A 27,497-nucleotide genomic window follows, 5' to 3' on the forward strand; every position below is an offset into this window, starting at 1 on the left:
AATCAACCTCACAAATTTCTTTGGACATCCATAACATTTCAGGAAGATCCAAAGAGACTCCCTCTTTACAGTGTTTAATGCCTTTGTCAGATCATGGAAAGCAGTAAAAAGGTGTGTTCTGCTCAGTGCATTTCTGGACACACCTCATGTCAAATATCATGCCTACTGTACTCCATTCTGGTCGAAAGCCACACTGCACCTCTGGGACGTTCCTTTCCAAGACAATGACAAGTCCATACAGACAAATGCAGGCAAAGATCTTGCCTTGGTCATATAACAGTGATATACCTCTGTAGTTTCCACAATCTGATTTACTTCCCCACCTCTGCCACCTCTCATTTTCATGCTAACTGGTACATATAATTTTCCCTTCCCTTCTGCTGCTAACTAGAGCATCTCCCTTGTAATAAGTGCAAAATTCTTATTGCGGCTCTGTACACTTCAAGCAGGACCAAGCTGATCAGGATAAACTCATGAAGGACTTGAAATAGCTTTGATTGATTGCTTTCAGCAATTCCTCTGCCAGACTAAAATAGTTAGATAAGCTCCAGAATGGACCAGTGGTAACTATTATCTCATGCTAATAAATATTTTTGATAGTAGCATTAACTTGTAGCATTATGCTGTGGTCTCAATTATGATCAGCTCGCAGAAAACATTTGTAATTTCTTTATGTGGAGAAGAGGGCTCAACTACTTTTTAACAGCAATAAAGAAAAGTGCAGTAATTTGCAGCTATATTTAAAATGTAGACCTCATGACCATCTGAACAAATGATCTTTTTTGTTTTCCTGCTCTCCCCAAAATCAGGCCCCTGCTTTTTATATATCTTGGATTAATAATTCTGGAGAACATGCCCATTATTTTTGACATATTGCTTTGTCTGAATGAAGAGATTTCCTACACAATAGATGTGGGAGTTTCCCCTTTGACCATGCTCCTTTTTGCTATTTTAGTGCTGAGTGCTTTGGGAAAAGGGATTGTGTGAATGTAATTTTTTCCATTAAATTTTCATTCTAATTTATTTTCCTGAAAGATACTGCTTGCTATATTTAATAGCATAAGATAAAGACATTGAGGAGGACATTTTTGGTGAAAATATTTTAAGAAGGAAAATGTTTACCTGTTTTCCACATACCTATCTTTTTCTCCTGAAAATTAAGATGTTAGTGTGAAAGCATATTTAAAATATGTTCTTAGAATAACACGTAGTGACACACAAGTGACACTTGTGGTATCACTAAAATAGGGTGAATAAAAAAGAAATTACTAAGTTTTGTTTATTTCACAGTTCTTTGGGATTAGTAACTCTGCCCAAAAACAATAAAACCTTGGTAATTTCTTCATATATCATAAAAATGAATGGCCGATTTATCCGCATAGTATTAGGCAAAGAGTATGCCATGATTTCTGATCCACTGACAGCTGCAGCTTCTGTTCCTTCCTCATTCACTTCAATGCTTGCTCTTTGAAGAATCTAAAAAAGAGTTGAAATGTAGGGAGATTTTTAGCAAGATGCTCACATTTCCTATCAACCGGTCTGCATCTTCAATACAGATTTCCACTTAACTTACTAAAAATTGAGCATGCATATTTTTTTTCCCATTTATATGGAAGCAGCATCCTAAATCCACAGCTACAAACACTTTGTCTCAATAAGAACATACTGGGGATATGCCAGCATTGAACTTCAAAAGATAAACATTCTGTAGAAAGGAGATTAGAAAAAGGGAAATTAAAAGAGGTAGTCAAAAAGATCAAATCTCTCCAGACTTCTGGACATGACTGAGTCCCAAAAATCACTGGGATAGTTAATGAACACAGTCAAGGAAGCAGGAAACAGGTTTCCTCTAGGACAGAAGTCCCCAACCTCTGTGGTTAGTAGCCTGGCTGTGGGGGAGGAGGGTGGGAAGGAGAACTGGGCTGCATAAGTGGTGGGCTGGCACATGAGTGTGTAGCTCAGTTTGCATAAGTTGAGTAATGTGTGTGTGTGCACAAGTGCATTCCAACCCACAGCTCGTGTGAGTCACGAGGGGAGAGGAGAACTGGGCCTGCATACCCATCTGCGGGATGCAGGCAACACGAGAAACCACACCCTCTCTGGTCCACAGAAAAATCTTTCTCCATGGAACCGGTCCCTGGTGCCCAAAATATTGGAGGGGTCACTGAAGTATAAGATCCTGTTTCTTTTTTCTATTGCCTATTGGGTCTCCAGTAAATGAATGGGTCTTCATATTATTTGTTAAATATGTTTGGTTGAAAAATATAGTAGAATTAACAAATTATTTTTTTACCTTTGATATTTTTACAAATTTATGATTTGTGAGATGGCTTAGGTCTGCTTTATAAGAGAAAAGATCTTTAATTCCCAACTCCTGAAGCAGCTGATCCATGTGATATGTCTGATCTAGTTTGAAGCTTGGAAAGTAAATATCCATTTTCCTGTAATGTAAACAAATAGAAATGCAAGTTGAAGGTAAATGTGCATACACTGGCCTTTGCAGAAGCAAAATAATTGCAAAGATGACTAGCAGGCAGCAGAACATTTGCATATTGTTCCATTCTTTCTGGATGCTATGAAAATTTGAGTACCAATGATGCAAAGGCAATGCATGTGACAAGACTTATTTGAATTAATTGGATAAGTATAACATGTGGAAGAGGAAGCTATACGAAAATTTCAGACATCTGGAAGGCTTTCACAAAAATGATGCAGAAGATCTTACAGAAGATACAGACCTTTCTAAATAAGTAAATAATTAGCCACTGGAGAAGAGCCTAATGCTGGGAACGATTGAGGACAAAAGAAGAATGGAACGACAGAGAATGAGGTGGCTGGATGGAGTCACCGAAGCAGTCAGCATGAGCTTAAATGGACTACGGGGGATGGTAGAGGACAGGAAGGCCTGGAGGAATATTGTCCATGGGGGTCACAATGGGTCAGACACAACTTCGCGACTAACAACAACAACAAATAAGTAAAAGCCAATTATTTTTTCTTAGTAGATTCAGTAATAGGGAACTCAATGGCTTTTCTTTATTTTTATAAAGATCAAAAGGCTACCTTTGGCAAATTTCAATGGCCTATTCCCAGTTACTCCCTTGTCATCCTCTTGTCATTTCTCTTGCCGTTTTTCTGTTTGGCCATTTTAATTTGTACTACAGGATTTTGTATCCAGGATTTTAGGAATCAAAAATGTAATGTGATTGCTACGACTTGTACCTGATCTTCATGGTCTGAAGCCAAGATTCCACAAGTTCATTGGCTAGATCGTCTTCAACAAACACGTAATCAGCTTCCTTCACAGGCATAACAATCAGCATCTGCACACTTCCTTTGTATGGCAGTTTTATCACGTAACACTGCAAGGTCTTATCAAATGTGGAGGCAATCCTGTCTGTTTTGAACATCATTGGCACTTGAACAGTCCTGTAATTGTCTATGTAGAAAGTGTCCAGCTCTGTAAGTTTAGCAGAAAATGGATGTAGCCATTTGCCTGAGAATATACAGAAATGCAACATGTTATTTTATATTATGATATAATCCAGAATTATCGAGGGAAAATTCAACAGTAATCCAGGTACAAATCAGCCTGATTTACTTCAATTTAACGATGAATTTCTATTCTTCCATAGTATGGCTGAAACCTTAGATCTATATTGCACTCCTACATTTGAATCTATGGTTCCGATCCAATTACAGGGGCTAATTTGACCGTTTCAAATAAAATTCCTTTTCATAAATAGGAGCTGCACATTAACTAAGTCTCTTGTTAGAGAAGTAGTGATTAATTATATGAATCACCAGTTCAATCCAACCCCATTTCATTTTGAAAGCTGATAAATGCTACTGCTTACTTTTTTCATACTGACTGGCTCCATGCATCAGTGGGCAGTACTGCTTCACTATCACAGATCAATACTGTAGTGTCAGGAAGCTCCATGATCAAATAGAGACTTAAATCTGGACTTCCCACCACTTGAGAATAATCTCACTCAGTACATTTAATCCAAAATTCATTCATTCATAGCTAACTATTATCCTGCTCTAACCATTTCCTAGTTCTGGGACCACCTATTTTGCTTGCAATGCCAAGGCAGAACATGGCCTCAAGTTAGACGTTAGGTGATATCTATGCTATTGACCAGTTTTCCTTCCCTATTGGGGATTCAAATGTCTCCCATTCCACTATCGTTCCCAGCACAACTTTGTGGGATCAACAAGACTTATTTGAATAGCTATGGAGGCAGAACCAGAGCAGTGATGAAATCCAATTTTTTTTACTACTACTGGTTCTATGGGCGTGGCTTGGTTGGCATGGTGTGGCTTGGTGGGTGTGGCAGGGGAAGGATACTGCAAAATAAGAGGCCGGTTTAGCTCACGCTGGTAAAAGCCTGTTATTAAGAACACAGTAGCCTGCAATTACTGCAAGTTCGAGCCCGGCCCAAGGTTGACTCAGCCTTCCATCCTTTATAAGGTAGGTAAAATGAGGACCCAGATTGTTGGGGGGGCAATAAGTTGACTTTGTAAAAATATGCAAATAGAATGAGACTATTGCCTTATACACTGTAAGCCGCCCTGAGTCTTCGGAGAAGGGCGGGGTATAAATGTAAACAAAAAAAAAAAATCTCCATTCCCTCCCAATTCCAGAGGAAGGATACTGCAAAATCTCCATTCCCTCCCCACTCCTGGTGGAAGGATATTGCAAAATCTCCATTCCCACCCCACTCTGGGGCCAGCCACAGATGGTATTTGCTGGTTCTCCGAACTGCTCAAAATTTCCGCTACCAGTTCTCCAGAATCTGTCAGAACCTGCTGGATTTCACCCCTGAACCAGAAGCTCCATCACAATACAGTTTTGTCTCTTAAAATCTATTGCCTTACTATTCCATGTGATCATGCCAATTCTCGCTACCCCCATCCACCAAGAAATGTTTAGTTACCTCCTTGTAACCTCCCACTACAATGGGTGCCATCCTGCATGTTTTCCAATTGCTTAAAACTCACTGAACTCTCTAGGATTTAAACCGCCCCTTTATGTTCAAGATAGCAGATGTACTCATCCTCCCTCATTTCTCAGCAACACACACTTTATTGCAACTTTGCAATTAGAAAAGAATCAGAGCAAGAGCTAAAAATACAGAAGTGAAATTAGCAATATTTAATTGCAATAGGCTTTTTAGTTGCCATGGTGCTCTTTTCAAATATTTGACAGGCGACAGCCTATGCTGGAAATATCTTTCTGGTCCCATTCACTCCCCCCTTTTTTGGCTATGAAAGTGATAGAGAAATGAAATTCATGATAGTCATTAAAAAAAATTAGAAATTCAACAATATACATCCCATGTAAGGCAATACTTAATTGACCCTCCCATGAAAATTGCAAGAAGAGGTATAATGTATCTGCACATCTGTATGAGGCCTGGCTTTGCTTCAAAATCATATTCATTGAATATTTGGTACGGGGAGAGAATTCACATGATAGTCTCACTACATTCAGTGCAAAGTATATACAGAAATCTGTACATAGAACTCCTTCTGGAGTTACCATTGCACTCATAAAGATCAGAAATGGCATAAGGAGGCATTATCTCATTTCACTTTCACATATAATATTCTTCATCCCTACTATAGGTCTCTTAATACATTACGGTGAGAGAAGGTGCCATTTGAATTTCTCTTAAATACCATTAAAACAAATAATTATTAACTGGAATTTTCCTTTCACTATGTCCTGGGTTTAGACAAATAGGATAAGAAACATGCTCATGTGCTAAATGATTATGCAGCAATATTTGCATATCCATTTTTCCAGATCACACCTTCTTTATCTGATGTCTTCTACTTGTGCTGGATTTCAGGTCACAGAAACCAGGAGCCATGCTGGCTGGAGGTTCTAGCAATCAATATCTTCAACAATTAGGAGTCACCAGATAGGGAATATTGTGCTCTGTTATATTATTGTAGAACTGTAGAAAATGTAATTTCTCAATCCTGATTTATACAATAATTGTTTATTAAAACTTGGGGAGGGGTCTTTTATGTGTGCAGGGTCAACTTCAAAGAATTTTTGAAGGGTCATTTACGTGAAATGGATCATGTAAAAATTGTATCAATCAATCAATCAATCAATCACTCAATCAACTTCCCCTTGAAATGATAGTTTGGTATTCTGGTCCAATTAAAAAATAGAGTTCTGAATATTTTATGGGATCATTCAGGAGCTTTGGTAATTTCAGGTTTTTCCAATGACAAGTTCTACAAAACCATGAAGAATCATAAAGGTAATCCTCAATCATAAAGGTAGTCCTCAACTTATAACCAGTGGCTATTCAAAGTTATGACAAGACCCCCTATGCTGTGGTGGCACCATGGTTAGAATGCAGTTTTTCAGGCTAACTCTGCCCACAGTCTGCAGTTCGATCTTGATGGAGTTCAAGGTTGACTCATCCTTCCATCCTTCTGAGGCTGGTAATATGAGGACCCAGATTGTTGGGGGCAATATGCTGACATTGTAAACTGCCCAGAGAGTGCTGAAAAGCATTATGGACCGGTAAGTCTAAGTCTAAGTACTCTTGCTATCACTATTGCACCCCCTCTGTCATTCACCCTTAAGAATGCTGCAGTACCCACGTGCCTATCTTCCCCCACCTATCACCCTCTATTGACCCCACTGGGGTCTCTGCAGGCCTTGGGCCTGCTTCCCAACCTACTAGGCCTCATATATTCTTGCTCGAGCTGCGGTGGCGCAGTGGTTAGAGTGCAGTACTGTAGGCTACTTCTGCTGATCACCAGCTGCCAGCAGATTGGCAGGTTGAATCTCACTAGGCTCAGGGTTGACTCAGCCTTCCATCCTTCCGAGGTGGGTAAAATGAGGACCCAGATTGTTGGGGGCAATAGGCTGACTCTATAAACCGCTTAGAGAGGGCTGTAAAGCACTGTGAAGCAGTATATAAGTCTAAGTGCTATTGCTATTGCTAACTTACCTTTGAACAAAAAGTAGCAAGCCACTTTGTTGTTGGGTCACGTGGTGTGATCCTGGAAGTGGCTGCTGTTTTCTGAGTGGCTGCATTTAATTATGGTTGCTCAGAAAATGGTGGCCACATCCAGATTCATGTTATATCTCCCAGCAATGAAGTGAGGACCCCAAGGAATGGGAAGCAGATCATGGGATGTTTCAGAGGGTAGGTGATGGCTTAGGAGGCCTGGGATAGGCAGACCTACGCCTGTGGTAGGCCTGGGCCTCCCCTCATCCCTAAGGCACCCATACTCTGCTTAAGGACCCACATAATCATTTAATGACTGCATCAAGGAGAGCAGAGGGTAGTGGTCATTAAGCAAGGCTATCTCACTTAATGGCTGTCATAGGCAACCATAATGGGGAGGTTCCATTATGATTGTAAGTCAAGGACTACCTGTACCACTATATTTTGGATTTTTCACCTGTTATGAAGGCAGTGAATTGCCTTAAATTTTACATGAAATAGCACTGTACGTTCCTGAAGGTAAGTAATTTTAATAATGTACACACATTTCTCCCACCTAAATACCACTGGCAACATTTGCACTGCAAGTTCAAAATAAGAAATGAGGACCAGAAATGATAATAGGCTGTCGCTGGGGTGGAAGGTGGGGGGTGATTTTATTACATTAATTTATTTGATTGTTTTATTAGTTTACTGTTTTTAAATGTGGCTTTTATATTCTGTAAACTGCCTTGAGTCACCATGGCCGAATAGGTGACAATATAAATTTAATAAATAAGTAAATAAAAATAAAATAATAGCCTTTACTGCATGGAAATATCAATGAAGTATGTCACATGTGAAGGATAATTGATGCAAACCAATTGGCCTTTCCACCCATAAACAAAACATATTGGAAAAGGAATAATAGCTTTCAGAATAGACTCTTTTGTTGACACATTTTTGGCGACTAAGTTAAGTTAAGGACAGGCTCTAGGGGTGAAATCCAGCAGGTTCTGACAGGTTCTGGAGAACCGGTAGTGGAAATTTTGAGTAATTCAGAGAACTGGCAAATACTACCTCTGGCTGGCCCCAGAGAGGGGTGGGAATGGAGATTTTGCAGTATCCTTCCCTCAGGAGTGGGGAGGGAATGGGGATTTTGTAGTATCCTTCCCTTGGAGAGGGGTGGGAATGGAGATTTTAAAGTATCCTTCCCCTGCCACACCCACCAAGCCACACCCACCAAGCCATACCACGTCCACCAAGCCACACCCACAGAACCGATAGTAAAAAAATTTGGATTTCATCACTGACAGGCTCCCCACATTTTTACAGAGAAACTTTTATAAAGGTACTGTAGGTGCCCTAAGCTCTCCTCTTTAAAAGGAGAGAATGAAAGAATCAATGAAAAAATAGTTACCTTGAAATAGTATGTAATTCAGTAGAATGATTTTAGCATGCTGATCAAAAGCGTGAAATAGTGTAGGGATCTCCCTTCTGGTATTCTTTTTAATGTGCTCATTGACAATTTTTTCGGCAAGAGTGGAGTTACGGAAATCAACTGACAAAAATTCCATGTCAAAGTATTTCTTGGACAAGTTATGGAACGCATCCTTGATCTGAAATTCTTCCTGGATGAAAGAGAAACTGTTCTGTGAAAGAGTAAAGTCTTCATTTTGGGTGATGTTAAGCCTTAGTTGTTGGAACAAAGTCAGAAACTGTTCATCTTTTTCTTTCATAAATGGCAAATTTAAAGATTGACTTATTTGGTGGTGGGTTTCTCCTTCTGAAGCCAACATGAATATTGCTAGAGCAGAAGATAGTGATAGTGGGGAGAAGAAGATATTGTTGTCATGCTGCAGTGCTATTTTCCTGTAGAGACTGAATCCAAAATTGTTAATCTTTTCTGTGAAATTGTGCAAAGAGACGAATGGTGAGGGGCTTTCTCTAGATGGCTCTTGAGTAGTATCATGTGGATATTGTTTAACAGAATCATTGAAAGGGGAGGGATTTAACCCTAAGCTCTGTGGTACCTCCACTCCTGAATGTTCTGCTATTCCATTCAATATGCACATTTCAGTAATCAGTCCAAAGAAGACCAACAAAAAGTTAGTTTTCATTTTGCACTCCAGTTACTTCTTTCTGGTGAACAGAGTAAACAAAAATTGATGACACAAGTTGATATTGTAATTAAAAAAAGAAAGGATGTTTTGGCATTTGGAGGATGTAACCCCATCCAACTCATTTATCCCATTATCTCAATATTTTTTATCCCAATATCTTTTCTAATGGGATTTTCTCATGTTATTTTATTACGTTCACATTAAACGAAACTAAGATTAGAGATCTTCTCAAATTCACTTAGTGTTCATTCTCACACTGAAACAACACAACACAATAATGAAAATACTAAAGACGTTTCTACATTATTTCCTATTTAAAAGGCCTTAGTAAAGGCCTTTATATTTAGTAACAGAGTCCCCATTAAACATGGAGCTGATGGCAAGAAAATTTTATGCAATCTAATAATGGAAGCTCCATTGACCAGAAAGAAAGTGATTCTAGGCAAATTGACTTAGTCTTTACAGTCTGATTAGATCATTTTTAAAAAAAAAAAAAGTTTTATTTTTACAATCATATCAAATAATTCATCCAATGTACAGTTATATACAATTAGTCGGGCCTGCCCAGTCACCACCCCCCTTTTTAACACTCTCCCTCTTCTACCTTCTTTTACTTTCCAAACCTTCCTCTCCTTCTCTTATCTACCTCCTCTCCTCCCTCCACCCTCCACTCCTTCTCCCTCTTCTACCCCTCTTCCTTCCTCTTCTCCTCTTTCCTACCTCCTACTCTCTCTTTTTTCTCTCCCCACCGTTCTGAAATGGCAACTGGGCAGACCCGACCCTACATTAATTATATTTATACATCTTCAATAATCCCTGTACATTAACCATCACTCCATCACTAGCCTCAACCCCCCAATTTCCCTCCCCCTTACCCCCCACCCTCCACCCCGACTTCCCAGAACAAAATGCAGGGTATCAAAACTAACAATCATAATCTAAAATAATTCCTAAATTATAATCTCTAGTCTCTCCACACTTAGTCACACTCTCAATTCCCCTCTCCTTCAGAAATATATCTAATACAAATTCCTGTTTGATTAGATCATATTTTAAAAGAAGGACACTTTGAATGCACTTTAAAAAAAACCTGATAACAATATATTAATCAATTTTGCTTTGCAACCCACAATACTTTTCATTATAATTTTAAATTAAATGCAAATGCTTCTATCTTACCTGCAGGACAGTCTCTTTTTTACTTTTCTGAAGCCTGAAAAAGGAAACAAGTTACAACATTAAGTGGAATGGTGAGGTAAATATTTGCTATTCCAAAGTGTAGCTGCATAATTTTGTCTGTTGTAGATTAACTGGATGACAAACAGGGATTGCTGCTTCATTTTGCCACAGAACAGAGTTAAAGATGAAATAACCAGATTCCAGTAAATAAAGAGAAGGATACTTGTCATATTAAAGGGCTGTTCACAAACACTAATTGATATTAATCAATCATTGATTGCATTGTACCAAGTGCTGCCCTTACTATATCCCTCCTAATTAAGAAAATAGCACTGTTTCTTCTTTGTTTTTCAAATACTGAGTGATCTTCTGACTGATATTGTGTACTTTCAATCCATTTCAATGCACTGATGCCAAGATGTCAAGATTTATTTATTTGTTAAATTCATTGCTGCCTATCTGGCTAAGGGGTTACTCTAGGTAGCAATATATAGTAGCTCCATTTCCTCTTACTGTGCTGAGCTTTCTCGCGTGTTTGTTTCTTATGTTTCAGATTCCCACTGTAATTCTGTCTTTGTAGCTTCAGGTTTTCCTTTGATGTATGGAAACTATCAGCAAACATCCCAAAGATTTTAACCTAGTCACATCATAAACACCATTAGTATTCCAAATATCTTCATCAATTATTCAATATACTGTTGAATGCCATCCATTCTGAGACTCCCATCATGGAGCACGGATTAATACTAGACAAACCATCAGATAGGAAAAAAAATAGTCTAATCAAGGAAAAGGAGGAAACCAGTGGTGAAATCCAATTTTTTTTTACTACCGGTTCTGAAGGCATGGCTTGGTGGGTGTGGCTTGGTGGGCATGGCAGGGGAAGGATACTGCAAAACCTCCATTCCCACCCCATTCTGGGGCCAGCCAGAGGTAGTATTTGCTGGTTCTCCGAACTACTCAAAATTTCTGCTACCGGTTCTCCAGAACCTTTTAGAACCTGCTGAATTTCACCCTTGGAGGAAACCCCCCCCCACAAACGCACACACACACACACACACACACACACACACACACAAGCCAAAACTGGCAGAGCAAACTACTGTATATAAGCAGACAACAAACTCCATGTTCACTCATACTTATATTTCAAGTTGAGAAATGAAATGCCTGCAAATAAATAAACAAATTCAGATCTTCTAGAGAACTAGAGAATGCACATTGTGGGCAATCTTGCACATTATGTTTAATAGTTTACATATCATCACCACAATCACTGCAAGGAGAATCTTTCCATTCACACTGATGCAGGGCAGAGGCACTTCTTCCAGTATCACACCTAACTCTGTTTAATTTCATCCAGACAGAGTGAGGCAGATCAAAACCAGGCTATTTTGGTAGAGCGATCATTAATGGTCAGGCCACAAGAAGATACTTTGGACTATTGCCCTCTGCAGGCATTCTCAAGGTTAAACTGGGAAGAAGATAAGTGAACAGCTGTTTCCCATGCTAGCCTATGTGATTTCAATCTTGTAATGGACTGTGTATTGTTCTGGTGAATAGGGAGGCCCTTGTTCAGCATCTTTGACCAAAGCTGAATAAGAGCTTGTGGTCTTGTAATGTGGGGGATATGATATTGCTAAGTACTAGTAATCAGGTCACAGGAGTGGGCTGCAATGTTCCAGAGATGGTATGCATTGTCTGGGGAAGTTGGACATGGACCATTTGGGCATGGATACTGTTAAACCACATGCTAGCTCAATATTCAGCTGTGGAATAAACCAAAGCCAAGCTGTAGGGTATTAGCATTAGCACCTCAGGATGCTTCAACCAATCTGTTCAGTAAACAGTTGTGGTTTTTCCATTTTGCAGCTGTTTTTTCTGGGTGCTGTCAGAAAGTTAGTGATCTGCCGAGTGTTATCTCTTTGTAGAGTTGCTACATTGAAAAATATGATTCCGTAACTTCACTGAAGGCTGGTAATTTGCATACCTATTGATGAGGTAGAATATGGCTACTTCTGTTTTTGTTAGGCTTAGTTGGAGGTGCCATTTTTTGAGGTAGTCATGAAACTTCTGGAGATCTTGAGAAAGGATGCTCTTTGCATCACTGAAGTTGGTTCTTTGGGCTGTGGGAGTCATATCACTGGCATAAATAAATTTCTGAGAAACATTTCAGGCAGGTCATAGATGTAAAGTTACAAGGAGCAGGGGATAGTGCTGATTCTTGTGATAGTCCGTTGTTCATCTTAAGATACTTGCTTTTATTGAATCAGACTTAGAATAACTTTATTGTCACTTTGAATGTACACAAATCGGCATACATTAAAATGAAATTTTGTTGCATACAGCTCTCAAAGGATTACCACCTTCAATATATATTACATAAACATGACAAAATAAATAAAAAACAAAATTATACATATATTATATGACAGAGAGAAACAATACAGTCTAGTTTCAGATGTATACATGTACATGGCGAGAAAGACAAATCTTGCCAGTTTACCAGACAGATGGCATAGGGAACAAAGCTGTTACAGAATCTGGTAGAAAACTTGAAATAAATAACCTGTTACACAAAATGTTGCAAATCAAGCAGATTCAGCAGGTTCTGACCAGTTCTGGAGAACCAGTAGCAGAAATTTTGTGTTCTGTCCTCCTCCGCCTCCGTCCAAACGATGGCTTAATTAGCTGGCTCTTATCAGCTCTGGCAGCAAAAGAGCCAGCATCTGCCAGGAGCCCTTGTTAGCTGCCAAGACGCTGGTGAGTCACAACCTTCAGCTCTAGTCAATCAGTAGATTTGCCTGATACAAAGAGACACACCAGCTCTTGCTGCCTTTTATATCCTGTGGGGTGTGGCTCCATGACTCAGCAGTTCCTAGGTCTGCCCCTCCCCTGCTTCTGTTGTTCCCTTCTCTCCTGCCTACGAAACCTAGGATTCAGCCAAGCCTCATTGCTGTCAGCTGGGTCTGCAGGCATGGCCTGGGGGGAGGAAAGAGTCAGGGGAAGGAGGCCTCGTTATCTCTTTCACCTGGCCTGCTTCTGGCTCCTGGAGCTGAGCCAGAGAGGCTGGTGCTTCCGAGGTAAGTCCTGACGGCCCTTCCCCCTCACTGTCCAAGTCACTTTCTGGCAGCAGGCTTGACTCTGAGTCACTTTCTGGCAGCAGGCCCGGCTCCAAGGCACTTTCGGGCATGGGGCCAGGTTTGGGGGTGGGAGCTACAACATTTTGAGTAGTTCGGAGAACTGGTAAATACCACCTCTGACTGGCCCTGCCCCCATCTATTCTCTGTCTCCTGAGTCCCAGCTAACCGGGAGGGAATGGAGATTTTACAGTATCCTTCCCCTGCCATGCCCACCAAGCCACGTCCACCAAGCCACGCCCACAGAACCGGTAGTGAATTTTTTTGAATCCTTCCATTGGAATCAAGGCAATGGTGTTATGACAAGTATAACTTTGATTAGTTGGAGGAGAAGTCCTTCTCTCTAGACTGTATTGTAGGTTACCAAAAGGTCAAGAAAAACAGTCATTTTTTAATTTTCCCTTTGGAATCCATTTTCCAGATAAGTAATTAGTGCAAGGACTTGATCACTGCAATCATGTTTGGGGCGAAATCTAGCTTGTTCTCTTTTGAGTATAGGTTTCAAAATTGCAAGAGTATAATAGCCTCAGATATTGGAAGCACTATGTAGTTATCAGAATCAGTGGCACTGTCAGGAAGAACATGATTCTATACAAGATGTTCGTATATTCTTGAATGTGCCACTACCAATTCTCCCCTCCTGATAACACTTAAATTCTTGCTTCCCTTTCTCAAGTTTTAAAATATGTAAGTATATTTTGTTCAACCAAATCCAGCTAGGTTGACCTTGGAGTGATCCTGAAAGCTAAATACATTCAGCCTAGGTGAAGTTAAGAAAAAAATCTCTCAGAAGAAGACAGTGAAAGGTCACATATGCATCAGAGGTGAAATGCTCTCGGTTTGGACTGGATCGCGTCATCCAGTAGCAATAAGGGTGGGTAGTTCGGAGAACCAGTAGTAATAATAATAATAATAATAATAATAATAATAATAATAATAATAATAATAATAATAATAATAATAATAATAATAATAATAATAATATTTTAATTTGTATACCGCCCTTCTCCCGAAGGACTCAGGGCGGTGAACATCCATATAAAAACAACAATCAAAACACACAATACAAATAAAACAATAGTTAAAAAACTTATTAAATTTGGCCCAAATTTAAAATACATTTAAAAACCCAAAAAACTAATTAAGAATTAAAACCCATAAAACATCTAAAAATTCTATGCCAGTCCCGCGTGGACAAATAAATAGGTCTTAAACTTGGGGCGAAAGGTCCGGAGGTCAGGAAGTTGTCAAAGTCCAAGGGGAAGTTCGTTCCATAGGGTAGGAGCCCCCACAGAGAAGGCCCTTCCCCTGGGGGCCGCCAGCCGACATTGCTTGGCTGATGGCACCCTAAGGAGTCCCTCTCTGTGAGAGCGCACGGGTTGGTGGGAGGCAAACAGCGGCAGTAGGCGGTCCCGTAAATAACCTGGTCCTAAGCCATGGAGCGCTTTAAAGGTGGTAACCAACACCTTGAAGTGCACCCGGAAGATCAGAGGCAGCCAATGCAGCTTGCGCAGGATTGGTGTTATATGGGAGCTCCGAACAGCTCCCTCTATCACCTGCGCAGCTGCATTCTGGACTAACTGAAGTCTCCAGGTGCTCCTCAAGGGGAGCCCCATGTAGAGAGCATTGCAGTAGTCCAGGCGAGAGGTAACAAGAGCATGAGTGACTGTGCATAAGGAATCCCGGTCAAGAAAGGGGCACAACTGGCGGATCAGGCGTACCTGATAAAAAGCTCTCCTGGTGATGGTTGTCAAATGTTCTTCAAAGGAAAACCGTCCATCCAGGAGAACGCCCAAGTTGCGCACCCTCTCCATCGGGGCCAATGACTCGCCCCCAACAGTCAGCCGTGGTTGCAGCTGACTGTACCAGGATGCCGGCATCCACAGCCACTCCGTCTTGGAGGGGTTGAGTTTGAGTCTGTTTCTCCCCATCCAGACCCGTACAGCTTCCAGACACCGGGACAGCACTTCAACAGCTTCATTGGGGTGGCCTGGGGTGGAAAAGTACAGCTGTGTGTCATCAGCGTACAGTTGGAAACTCACCCCAAAGCCACTGATGATCTCACCCAGTGGCTTCATATAGATGTTGAACAGGAGAGGCGAGAGAATCGACCCCTGTGGCACCCCATACATGAGGCGCCTCATAGTCGACCTCTGCCCTCCTGCCAACACCGTCTGCGACCAGTCGGAGAGATAGGAGGAGAACCACCAAAAAATGGTGCCTCCCACTCCCAAACTCCCCAGCCGGCGCAGCAGGATACCATGGTCGATGGTATCAAAAGCCGCTGAGAGGTCTAATAGGACTAGGGCAGAGCCCTCCAGAGATCATCCACCAACGCGACCAAAGCTGTTTCCGTGCTGTATCCAGGCCGAAAACCGGACTGGAACGGGTCTAGATAGATCGTTTCATCCAGGAACTGGGGTAGCTGACATGCCACCACACTCTCTGCAACCTTCGCCACAAAGCGAAGGTTGGAGACAGGACGGTAATTACCTAAAATGGCTGGGTCCAGGGAAGGCTTCTTGAGGAGGGGTCTCACCACCGCCTCTTTCAAGGCAGGAGGGACAACCCCCTCCAACAGAGAAGCATTAATGATTCCCTGGAGCCAGCCCCATGTCACCTCTTATGTGACCAGCACCAACCAAGAGGGACACGGGTCCAGTAAACATGTAGTGGCATTAAGCCTTCCCAGCAACCTGTCCACCTCCTCGGGAGTCACGAGATCAAACTCATCCCAAACAGTCTCAACAAGATGAGGCTCTGACGTCTCACCTGAATCTACCCAATTTTGGTCTAAACCAAAATCCCTGCCCCCCCCCCCCCGCCCATGCTTACCCAATCGCCCGGTCCGCACTTGCCTACTTAGCAGCTTCCTGCTTCTTTTGGTCTTGCTCACTATTCCGGCCTTGCTTCGGCTGCTGCAATCAATTGCATCAGCTAGCAACTGAATCTACCAGCCTGCAATCCATCTCATCGGTGAACAACTCAATCTGCCTGCCTTTTCCCATGGGGGGAAGCTTTAAAAAAAATAGTTAATTGGGTTCTTTTTGGGAGTTTTATTTTTTTTAGACATAGCAATTTAAAGTTAAGGAAGTTTTAAAGTTAAGGAAGTTTTAAAGTTAAGGAAGGTTTAAATTTAGATGCTTTTATCTAAAAATATAAATAAAATAAAATAATAAAATAAAATATTTGTGCAACTTTCTGAGATTTGGTATGTTTCTGTAGTGTTTCACTCTAACTACACAAACACACAAAATCTCACAAAGCTGTATGTGGCATTTTGTGTGTGTGTGTGCGTGAGTCAGTTGTTTTGTGTTGTGTTGTGTGTGTGTGTAAAGTGTGAAAGTTGGTTTTTGAGCTTTTTGTGGCTGTGTGTGGTTCCTGCTTGTTGCAGGGGCCATTTTGGGTGAAGTGCAGCTGCTTTTACCTTGTGTGTGAGTCAGTTGTATTGTGTTGTGGGGTTGTGCATGTGTAAAGTTGAAAGTTGGTTTTTGGTACCTCTTATTGTTTTGTGTACTTTATTATTTTTATTATTTATTGTTATTGGCCATGCCCACCCAGTCACCTGACCAAGCCATGCCCACCAATTAAGCCACGCCCACAGAACTGGTAGGAAAATTTTTCGATTTCACCCCTGATATGGATATGTCCAGAATTTGAACTCAACTCAGAAGCAGCATTATTTTTTACACCCTTTATTTAGCTAGTGATCTCTGGGACAGAGAAGACAGGGACAGTGGTAGGACTGTCAACATCTCTGGACAAGTAGTGAAGAATTTGGAGCTCTTCTGTGTCTCACATTCATAATCAGCATTTTGGAATCAGTTTAGATACTAGAAACAAAAAGCAGCAACATTTTTCCATAACCACTAGATGTCACAACAACCCTTTTTCTGTCAGTGGAAAGAGTTTTGAAGCAAGCTCATTGCATACCTTTCCCAATCCAAAACTAGGGCAGCTTCTTTCAGCCCTGCCCTTACTCTGTTTCCACAACTATTGATTGTTACTAGGATGGCATGAAATAGTCATAAGGAAATTACCCTTCTGATGCTCAGGAGTGCAAAATAATGAACCTATGAGAGGCTGCAGTAAGGAAAAACCCACACTGGCTTTAGAGATTAAATTGCTCTTTCTCAAAGTGATGTCTTTTAATTGCTTTGATTTACAATGCCCACCAATCCCAGAGAACTTGGGTTTTGGTGGCAGAGTGCTATGCATTTTGAGAGTACTAGGTTAGCAAGAGCCTCTAGATGCGGGTGAAGGAGGAGAGTGCAAAAGTTGGCTTGAAACTCATCATTAAGAAAACTAAGATCATGGCATCTGGCCCTCTCAATTCCTGGCAAATAGATGGGGACGAAATGGAGATAGTAACAGATTTTATTTTCCTGGGCTCCAAGATCACTGCAGATGGGGACTGCAGCCATTAAAAGATGCTTACTTCTGGGGAAGAAAGCAATGGCAAATCTAGACAGTGTACTAAAAAGCAGAGATATCACCCTGCCAAAAAAAGTGTGTATAATCAAGGCTATGGTTTTCTCAGTTGCAATGGTTGTGAAAGTTGTCCCTTTAGTAAGGCTGAGCACCAAAGAATTGAGGCCTTTGAACCATGGTACTGGAGAAGACTCCTGTGAGTCCCTTGGACTGCAAGGCAATCAAACCAGTCAGTCCTAGAGGAGATCAACCCTGACTGCTCTTTAGAAGGCCAGATCCTTCCTTGATCGGGATGCCTTGTGCACAGTCACTCATGCGCTCGTTACCTCTCGCTTGGATTATTGTAATGCTCTCTACATGGGGCTCCCCTTGAGGTGCACTCGGAGGCTTCAGTTAGTCCAGAATGCAGCTGCGCGGGTGATAGAGGGAGCTACACGTAGCTCCCACGTAACACCGCTCCTGCGCAGACTGCACTGGCTACCTGTGGCCTTTCGAGTGCACTTTAAGGTTTTGGTTACGACCTTTAAAGCGCTCCATGGCTTAGGGTCTGGGTACTTACGGGACCGCCTGCTGTTACCGCATGCCTCCCACTGACCCGTACGCTCTCACAGAGAGGGACTTCTCAGGGTGCCGTCCGCCAAGCAATGTCGGCTGGCGGCCCCCAGGGGAAGGTCCTTCTCTGTGGGGGCTCCCATACTCTGGAACGAGCTTCCCCCGGGTTTATACCTGACCTTCGGACCTTCCGTCGCGAACTGAAGACATATCTTTTCATTCGTGTGGGGCTGGCTTAAATTTTATCGATTTTAAATTCTCTACTAATAATTTTAAATGGGGTTTTAGTTTATTATATATTTTAAATTTTTTAGGCTAATTTAAAATAAGTTTTTTAATTTGTATTTTAAATTGTACATTGTATTGTCTGTTTTTATTTTGCCTGTACACCGCCCTGAGTCCTTCGGGAGAAGGGCGGTATAAAAATAAAAATAATAAATAAATAAATAAATAAATAAATCCTGAAAATGAAACTCAAATACTTTGGCCACCTAATGAGGACTCACTGGAGAAAAGCCTAATGCTGGGAACGATTGTGGGGAAAAAGAAGAAGGGGATGACAGAATGAGGTGGCTGGATGGAGTCACTGTGGCAGTAGGCGTGAGTTTAAGTGGACTCTGGGGGATGGTAGAGGACAGGAAGGCTTGGAGGAACGATGTCCATGGGGTCGCGATGGGTTGGACAAAACTTCTCGACTAACAACAACAAACAAAGGTTAGCAAAGGATGGAAAAGACCTGGGCCTTTTAATAGCTCCTGTACTTGAATGGCCAGGGAAATAACAGCAACAAAAATCTTCAAAAAGAGGAGGGATAAGCAATGTGAGTACTATTTGCTTGTGAATTTATTTATGTTAAAATACCTGCCATATGCTATCTGCCATTTAGTGACTATTCTTATAAATTTGGTCTTTAAGGAATACTAGAAATTTCTGGTTATTGCTATATTTCCCAAATTTGTCTTCCCCAGGATTATATTCAGTCTGTTCTCCCACACATGTAGTTCTTTTAAAAGCCAAATGTAATAGCCTTATCAGGAGGCTTGGTGGAGTTAAGGTCAGGAGTTAAGGTAGCTAGGCAGAGTTAAGAGCTTTCCTCCTGGCTCAAACAAAAGAGTTGATTATCCAAAAAAAAAAAAAATGTTCCAGATGTTGCTTTGTTAATGTCCTCAAAGGGAAAACAACTCAAGAAGCTTGGGAAATTTTGAAAAGTGAGATTATAAAAGCCCAGGCTAGCACAATACCAAAGAGGAAGAAAAATATTAGATCTCAAAAGAAACCAGCATGGATGCATAAAGAACTATCTGACAAATTGAAAGTCAAAAAGGACAAGTATAAAAAGTGGAAAGAGGGGCAAATAACTAAGGCAGAATATCAGCAAATAGCCTGAGTCTGTAAAGATGAAGTGAGGAAAGCTAAGGCTCTCAATGAACAAAGGCTAGCGACAAAAGTAAAACCCCCCCAAAAAAAGCTTCTTCCAACATGTTAAAAACAAGAAAAAAGTCAAGGAAACAATTGGCCCATTGCTGGGAGAAAGTGGCAAGAATGTGACAAGCAACAGGGAGAAAGCAGATCTACTTAACTCATTTTTTGCATCTGTCTTTACACAAAAGGAAAAAAACAATCCAACCTACCAAAAACAGCACCACAAAAAACAGATTAGGAACACAAGTTAAAATAGGGGAAAAAACAGTAAGTGAACATCTGTCTACCCTAGACGAGTTCAAATCACCAGGACCGGATGGATTACACCCCAGGGTTCTGAAGAAACTGGCAGACGAAATCTCAGAACCACTGAACTATATCTTTCAAAGATCCTGGAGCACAGGGGAACTGCCAGAGGACTGGAAAAGAGCTGATGTAGTTCCCATCTTCAAAAAAGGAAAAAAAAAAAAAACAGTTCCAGGAAACTACAGAGTAATCAGCCTAATCTCAATACCAGGGAAAATTCTGGAAAAGATAATCAAGCAACAAATCACCGAACACCTAGAAGCAAACAAAGTAATAATCAAAAGCCAACATGGATTTGTCAAAAACAGATCATGCCAGACTAATCTTATTGCATTCTTTGACAAAGTGACAAAATTAGTGGAACAGAGGAATGCTGTCGATATAATTTACTTGGACTTCAGTAAAGCATTTGATAAAGTAGACCATAACCTACTACTAGATAAAGTAGAAAAATGTGGGTTAGACAGAACCACCAGATGGATTCGTAACTGGCTGACCAACCACATTCAATATATAGTCCTCAATGGAACTACATCCACATGGAGGGAAGTATGCAGTGGAGTACCCCAAGGCTCTGTTTTAGGCCCAGTACTCTCCAACATCTTCATCAATGACTTGGACAAGGGGATAGATGGGGAACTCATCAAATTTGCAGATGACACCAAGCTGGCAGGAATAGCCAACACTCTAGAAGATAGGCTCAAGATACAGAAAGATCTTGACAGACTTGAACATTGGGCACTATCTAACAAAATGAAATTCAACAGTGAAAAAAGTAGGGTTCTACATTTAAGCCAGAAAAACAAAATGCACAGTACCATATATGTGGTACCTTGCTCAATAGTAATAACTGTGAGAGGGATCTTGGAGTCCTAGTGGACAACCATTTAGATATGAGCCAGCAGTGTGCAGCAGCTGCTAAAAAAGCCAACACAGTTCTGGGTTGCATAAACAGAGGGATAGAATCAAGATCATGTGAAGTGTTAGTGCCACTTTATAATGCCTTGGTAAGGCCACACTTGGAATATTGCATCCAGTTTTGGTCGCCACGATGTAAAAAAGATGTTGAGACTCTAGAAAGAGTGCAGAGAAAAGCAACAAAGATGATTAGGGGACTGGAGGCTAAAACATATGAAGAACGGTTGCAGGAACTGGGTATGCCTAGTTTAATGAAAAGAAGGACTAGGGGAGACATGATAGCAGTGTTCCAATATCTCAGGGGTTGCCACAAAGAAGAGGGAGTCAAACTATTCTCCAAATCACCTGAGGGTAGAACAAGAAGCAGTGGGTGGAAACTAATCATGGAGAGAAGCAACTTAGAACTAAGGAGAAATTTCCTGACAGTTAGAACAATTAATCAGTGGAACAAGTTGCCTGCAGAAGTTGTAAATGCTCCAACACTGGAAATTTTTAAGAAAATGTTGGATAACCATTTGTCTGAAATGATGTAGGGTTTTCTGCCTGGGCAGGTGGTTGGACTAGAAGACCTCCAAGGTCCCTTCCAACACTGTTATTATTATTATTGTGTAAGGGATCCAAGGAAGATAATGAATAATTGAACAGCATATTTCTTTTACTCTGTTTACAGTTCATTATCTGAGAACACGACTATATGCAACTACCCTTTTCCCATACCTGCCATTGATGTTTGAAGACCCTACATTCTATAAAACAAATGGAAAGTGTTGAAGTGAATGTCTTCTTAATCTTAGCTTGAAAGGATTATTCTTGGTTTCCTTTAAGATTATTTTAATGTCCTGTTGCAGAAGCCATTGAGATAGAAAAACGCCCACACAGCATGAACAAACGAGATGACACCTCCCGCCTACCAGCCATTTGGAAACCCGCCCTTATTGACAAACGAGTCCCTAACACGAGGAATGACACCAGACCCACACTCACGAGGTCCACACAGGATGTCACCACCGCACATCCACCCAGAAAGCAGACCCAAACCCACACTGATCAGGAAGCACGACCAAGGACCAGAAGCCAGACCGCAGCTGCAACATTAGCCATTTCAAACCCCTCCAATCCATACATGCAGCAGACTGACACCCACTATGAAGATGTAGCACGACCACAAAGCCAAACAACAGCTATGCAGCTCACCAGCTCAAATCCCCCTGCAACACAGACTAAACTGAGCACAAGCAAGCCCCCACCAACACAGGACACACCCCCATCCAATCAGAGCACAAAAAAACCCCCATCCAATCAGAGCACAGCCAAGCTCCCACCCCATCAATTCAAATCCCCACTAACAGTTAAAGGAAGAAACAGCTGCGATCACATTGCTCCAAACAAGCTGAAGCCTGAAGATGACGAATGAGACTTCGTCGAAACGTCGCCAAGACACTTCCAATTTTACGCGGGAGAAAACCCGAATAACCAAAGATCTACATATATATATATATACATATATGTGTGTGTGTGTGTGTGTGTGTGTGTGTGTGTTGTGACCCAGGTTCCTGGACCCGGACTCCTGGACTCGGATGATTCAGAAAGTGAGGGAGAAGACCTGGCAAGCCCTGCTTCTCTTGAGCCCTTTCCCTCCCTGGCACCCACTCAAAGGGAGGAGGAGGGGCCGGCAAGACCTGATTCCCTGGAGCCTTCTTCTGATTTGGCAACGCCCCAAGAACAGTTTTGGAGTGATGCAAGGCTGCGCAGGTGTGACTGGCGCGCGCAGCAGAAGCAGTGTTGGGATAAAGCCAAGTCATAATTGTCATGCAGTGACATCTGCAGAGACTATAAATAGGAGGCGGGACTTCCTGGTTTTTTGTCTTGGACAAAGCAATGAATTGGCGCGGGCAAACTGTATCAATGGAGGGAAGAATATATTCGTGAGTAATTCTGGCCTTATCTATAATTTCCTCGTTATCTCCAGAAACTTGGCAGGCCCGTGGGTAGACGTGGCCAGGACATATATCTATGTAAATAAAAGGAGAAAAGAAGGCCTCTGACTGACTCTTTGCTGGGAGTATTGGGGGGAGGGAAACAGAACATTTTGTCCAAGACCTGACTAAAACATCTTCCACCAAAGATGGACCAGCAGCAGGTACAGCAGCAGTTAGAGCAGCTACAAGCGGCTAATCAACAGCTCCAGCAGCAAGTGGCTCACTTGGCAGGCCAACTTGCTGCCAGGAATGTGCCTGCAGCCCCCCCCATCCTCCCACTCCTCCTCCTCGTCGCAAGTGCCCGATAACCGTGCCGGATAAGTTTTCTGGGCAGCCTGAGATGTTACCGACCTTCTTGGGACAGTGCCAGCTCTACATGACTATGAGGCCAGAGGATTTCCCAGACGGCTAAGGTGGCCTTTGTGATTAACCTTCTTTCCGGCTCGGCTGCTCAATGGGCCACGCCCCTCTTGCTCCAGGACAGCCCCCTGCTGGCAGACCAACAGCGTTTTTGGCAGCACCTGCGCACCATGTACGAGGACCCCATTCGAATGCTGACAGCAACCAGGCGCCTTAAGGAACTCCGTCAAGGGAAACGCCCCCTGCAGGAGTACATCGCCGAATTTCGTCTTTTGTGCCAGGACTCTGACTGGAATGATGCAGCACTGGTGGACGCGTTCCAGGAGGGACTCTCAGAGGAATTGCAAGACGAGCTGGCCCGGGTGAAGGCGCCGCGGACCCTCGACAACTTGGTGCCCCTTTGTCTCCGCCTCGATGCCCGTCTGCAACGGCGACCGTCCCGTCGCACCCCCCGGGACCTGCCGTCGACATCTGCACCCCCACTTCCTGCACCACCAGCACCCAGGGTCGCCCCACATTTTGTAACCGCTGCAGAAGAGCCCATGGAGTTGGGAGCGGCCAGACCTCGCCTGACAGCCCAGGAGCGGAACCGGAGGCGCCAAGGGGGATTGTGCCTGTACTGTGGGGAGCCCGGCCACTTCGCTGCTTCTTGCCCCAGAAAGCAAAGTGGGGCACGCACGCCGGTCCCCAAATCACAGCGTGACCAATCGGGAAACGGAGCAGGCCCGACCTCGGGGAAACCCTAGGTCGGGCACGTACTAAGCCCCCACTGGACGTTGCGGAAGTAGACTCTGGGCCCCCTCGGCATCTGATTCTGGACACACGGATATGGTTGGGGAACCAGTCGGACGGGCTCCAGGCGCATGCGCTGGTGGACTCAGGGGCCACAACAAACTTTATGGACCAGGCCTTTGTGACCCAGTTTGCGGTCCCCGTGGTTCCGGTGGACCCTCCGATGCGGGTAGAGACAATTGATGGACGAGAACTGGTGTCCGGCCCCATTAAATTTGCCACCCAGCCTTTGCGCCTGGCTATTGGGGACCATGAGGAGGCGATCCAGTTTTATGTCACGGCGGACCTTCATTTTCCCTTGGTCCTTGGGTTGGCCTGGCTTCGGAACCACGATCCTCAGGTGGCCTGGTCGCGGAACGCCATCTCTTTCCCGAGTCTGCAGTGCGTCGATCACATCCGCCACACCTGTGCCGGCCAGAACGTCCCCACCGCTGCCATCACCTTGCCTCCTGAGCTGACGGACTTCGCCGACGTGTTCAGCAAGAAGGAGGCAGACCGACTACCCCTGCATCGGCCCTACGATTGCCCCGTGGACCTTCTGCCCAACGCACCACTGCCTGTGGGACGCCTGTATTCCATGTCGGAGCCCGAGTTGGCCGCCCTCAGGGACTTCCTGGACGAAAACCTGGCCCGAGGGTTCATCCGTCCTTCAAAGTCCCCTCTCTCGGCCCCGGTCCTCTTCGTGAAGAAGAAGACAGGGGACTTGCGCCTGTGCTGTGATTACCGCCGGCTAAATGCCATTACAGTGCGGAATCGCTACCCCCTGCCGCTCATCCCGGAGCTGCTGGAGAGGTTGCGGGAGGCCACGATCTTCACCAAGCTCGATCTCCGGGGGGCCTACAACCTGGTGCGGATGCGAGAAGGAGACGAATGGAAGACGGCATTCGGCACCCGATACGGACACTACGAATACACTGTCATGCCATTTGGGTTGACCAACGCTCCCGCCGTTTTCCAGCACTTCATGAACGACGTGTTCCGAGACTTGTTGGATCGGTTCGTGGTTATCTACCTGAATGACATCCTGATTTACTCCCGGTCCAAGGAAAGCCACCTTCGACACATCGGTCTGGTTCTGCAACGCTTGCGGGAGCAACAACTCAATGCGAAGCTGGAGAAATGCGTCTTCTTCCGGACTTCCATAGAATTCCTCGGGCATATCATCTCGCCCGAGGGCATAGCCATGGACCCATGCAAAGTAGAAGCTTTGTGTAGCTGGGAAGCCCCTCGTTGGGTGAAGGATGTTTAGCGCCTGCTGGGCTTCGCCAACTACTACCGGACCTTCATCCTGGGCTTTGCCACACTGACGGCTCCACTTACCCAGCTCCTCAGGAAGAAGGTTGTGTTCCGGTGGGGTCCCCCGCAGCAAGAAGCATTCACCGCCCTCAAGAAAGCCTTCGTCACGGAACCCGTCCTGAGGCATCCCGACCCGCTCCGGCCTTTTGTGGTGGAAACGGACGCGTCCAATGTGGCTCTGGGAGCGGTGATAGAAAAACGCCCACACAGCATGAATAAACGAGATGATACCTCCCGCCTACCAGCCATTTGGAAACCTGCCCTTATCGACAAATGAGTCCCTAACATGAAGAATGACGCAAGACCCACACTCGTGAGTGCTACACAGCATGTCACCACCACACATCCATACAGAAAGCAAACTCAAACCCACACCGATAATGAAGCACAACCACGGACCAGAAGCCAGACCGCAGCTGCATCATTAGCCATTTCAAACCCCTCCAATCCATACATGCAGCAGACTGACACCCACCATGAAGATGAAGCACGACCACAAACGCGAAGCCAAACAACAGCAATGCAACTCACCAATTCAAATCCCCCTGCATCTCAAACCAACCTAGCACAACTAAGCCCCCCCCAACAGAACACACCCGCAGCCAATCAGAGCACAGCCAACCCCACCAACCAATTAGAGCACAGCCAAACTCCCATCCAATCAGAATACACCTCCACCCAATCAGAACACAGCCAAGCTCCCAACCAATCAGTTCAAACCCCCACTAGCAGTTAAAAGGAAGAAACAGCAGCGATCATACATTTCTCCTACAAATAGGAAGCTGTAAGCACCTAGCCTGATGATGACGAATGGGATTTCGTCGAAACGTCGCCAAGACTTCAAATTTTACGCGGGAGAAAACCCGAATAACCAAAGACCTATATATATATATATATATATTCTTCAAGATATATTGTTTTATCTATGACAATTGTTTGTGTATACTGTTATGACAAAAAGAAATAAAAAAAAATAAGAGTAGGAGAGAAGGTTAGATAGGTAGGAAGTAGGGTGGAGGAGGAAAAAGGAAGGGGACGTAGGGAAGGAAGTAGGAGAGGAGAGAGAGAGGAGAGAAGAAAGGAGGTAGGAAGAAAGGAGGGAGGGAAAGGAGTGAGAGGAGAAGAAAGGATTGCTGTGAAAAGCAAACTTGAGGGCGAAAGAAGATGTGACTTAATAAAATGAGCAAGGAAATATTAGGAAATGAATAAAAACTATGAACAAAAGAACATGTTGGCAAAAACTGTAATTAAGTAAAATATATTTGAATATATTGAATTGTATAAGATATGATATGGCCAATACTCTGTTCATGTGTGTAGGGGGGGAAACTAAAAAAGCAATAAAAACTTGTTTAAAAAAAATTAAAAAAAAAGAATGCAGTGGCTTAGTGGGTAAGATGCTGAGCTTGTCGATTGAAATGTCGGCAGTTCAGTAGTTCGAATCCCTAGTGCTGCCGTGTAACGGGGTTAGCTCCCATTACTTGTCCAGCTTCTGCCAACCTAGCAGTTCGAAAGCACGTAAAAAATGCAAGTAGAAAAATAGGGACCACCTTTGGTGGAAAGGTAACAGCGTTCTGTGTGCCTTTTGCATTTAGTCATTCCGGCCACATGACCACGGAGACGTCTTCTAACAGTGCTGGCTATTTGGCTTTGAAACGGAGATGAGCAATGCCCCCTAGAGTCGGGAACAACTAGCACGTATGTGCGAGGGGAACCTTTACCTTTACTTATATAGTTTAAAAAAATCACAAAGATATCTTTATGCAGTTGTTTTTTTAAGGAAAATATTCCTTTTCTTTTAATGGGCTTCTTTAAAAATGGAAGATTGTTCAAGTTTTTTTAAAAATCCTAACTAGGCAATTAGAATTAGAGGAAAAATGCCTTTTAGATTAATGAAAGTGAATTTAAGACATTACTTAGTTAGCTTTGATCAGAACACATATTCAAGTCAAGGAGTTATAGTCTTCTGGGTATTTTGGCTTCTATCTGAAGGCTGACGTGAAAGGATCTTGACGATACTGTATATAGTTGTTT

The 27,497-nt window shown here is 43.1% G+C and overlaps 1 protein-coding gene across 1 annotated transcript; it reads right to left on the reverse strand.

Annotated features, from left to right (window-relative positions):
- Nucleotides 1-1,284: 1,284 nt before the first annotated feature.
- SERPINA10 (serpin family A member 10) lies at nt 1,285-25,595 on the reverse strand. The gene is made up of 6 exons (XM_058168814.1): nt 25,488-25,595; nt 10,268-10,301; nt 8,386-9,107; nt 3,223-3,496; nt 2,294-2,441; nt 1,285-1,476 (listed from the first exon to the last, which is right to left on the reverse strand). Exons 3-6 carry the CDS (start codon nt 9,083-9,085, stop codon nt 1,285-1,287), a joined length of 1,314 nt encoding a protein of 437 aa, XP_058024797.1. The 5' UTR covers nt 9,086-9,107; nt 10,268-10,301; nt 25,488-25,595.
- Between the last annotated feature and the right edge of the window lie 1,902 nt (nt 25,596-27,497).

This window comes from Ahaetulla prasina, chromosome 1 (genome assembly GCF_028640845.1).
Source record: "Ahaetulla prasina isolate Xishuangbanna chromosome 1, ASM2864084v1, whole genome shotgun sequence".
In the NCBI taxonomy this organism is placed as follows: Eukaryota; Metazoa; Chordata; class Lepidosauria; order Squamata; family Colubridae; genus Ahaetulla; species Ahaetulla prasina.

Bases quoted from the DNA above. Each gene is read 5' to 3' on its own strand.
- SERPINA10 (XM_058168814.1), bottom strand. From the start codon at position 9,085: ATGAAAACTAACTTTTTGTTGGTCTTCTTTGGACTGATTACTGAAATG. The intron at 3,497-8,385 runs GTAACTATTTTT...GTATATTCTCAG, and splicing joins GAATTACATACTATTTCAAG to GCAAATGGCTACATCCATTT. The intron at 2,442-3,222 runs GTACAAGTCGTA...TTTACATTACAG, and splicing joins CTTCAGACCATGAAGATCAG to GAAAATGGATATTTACTTTC.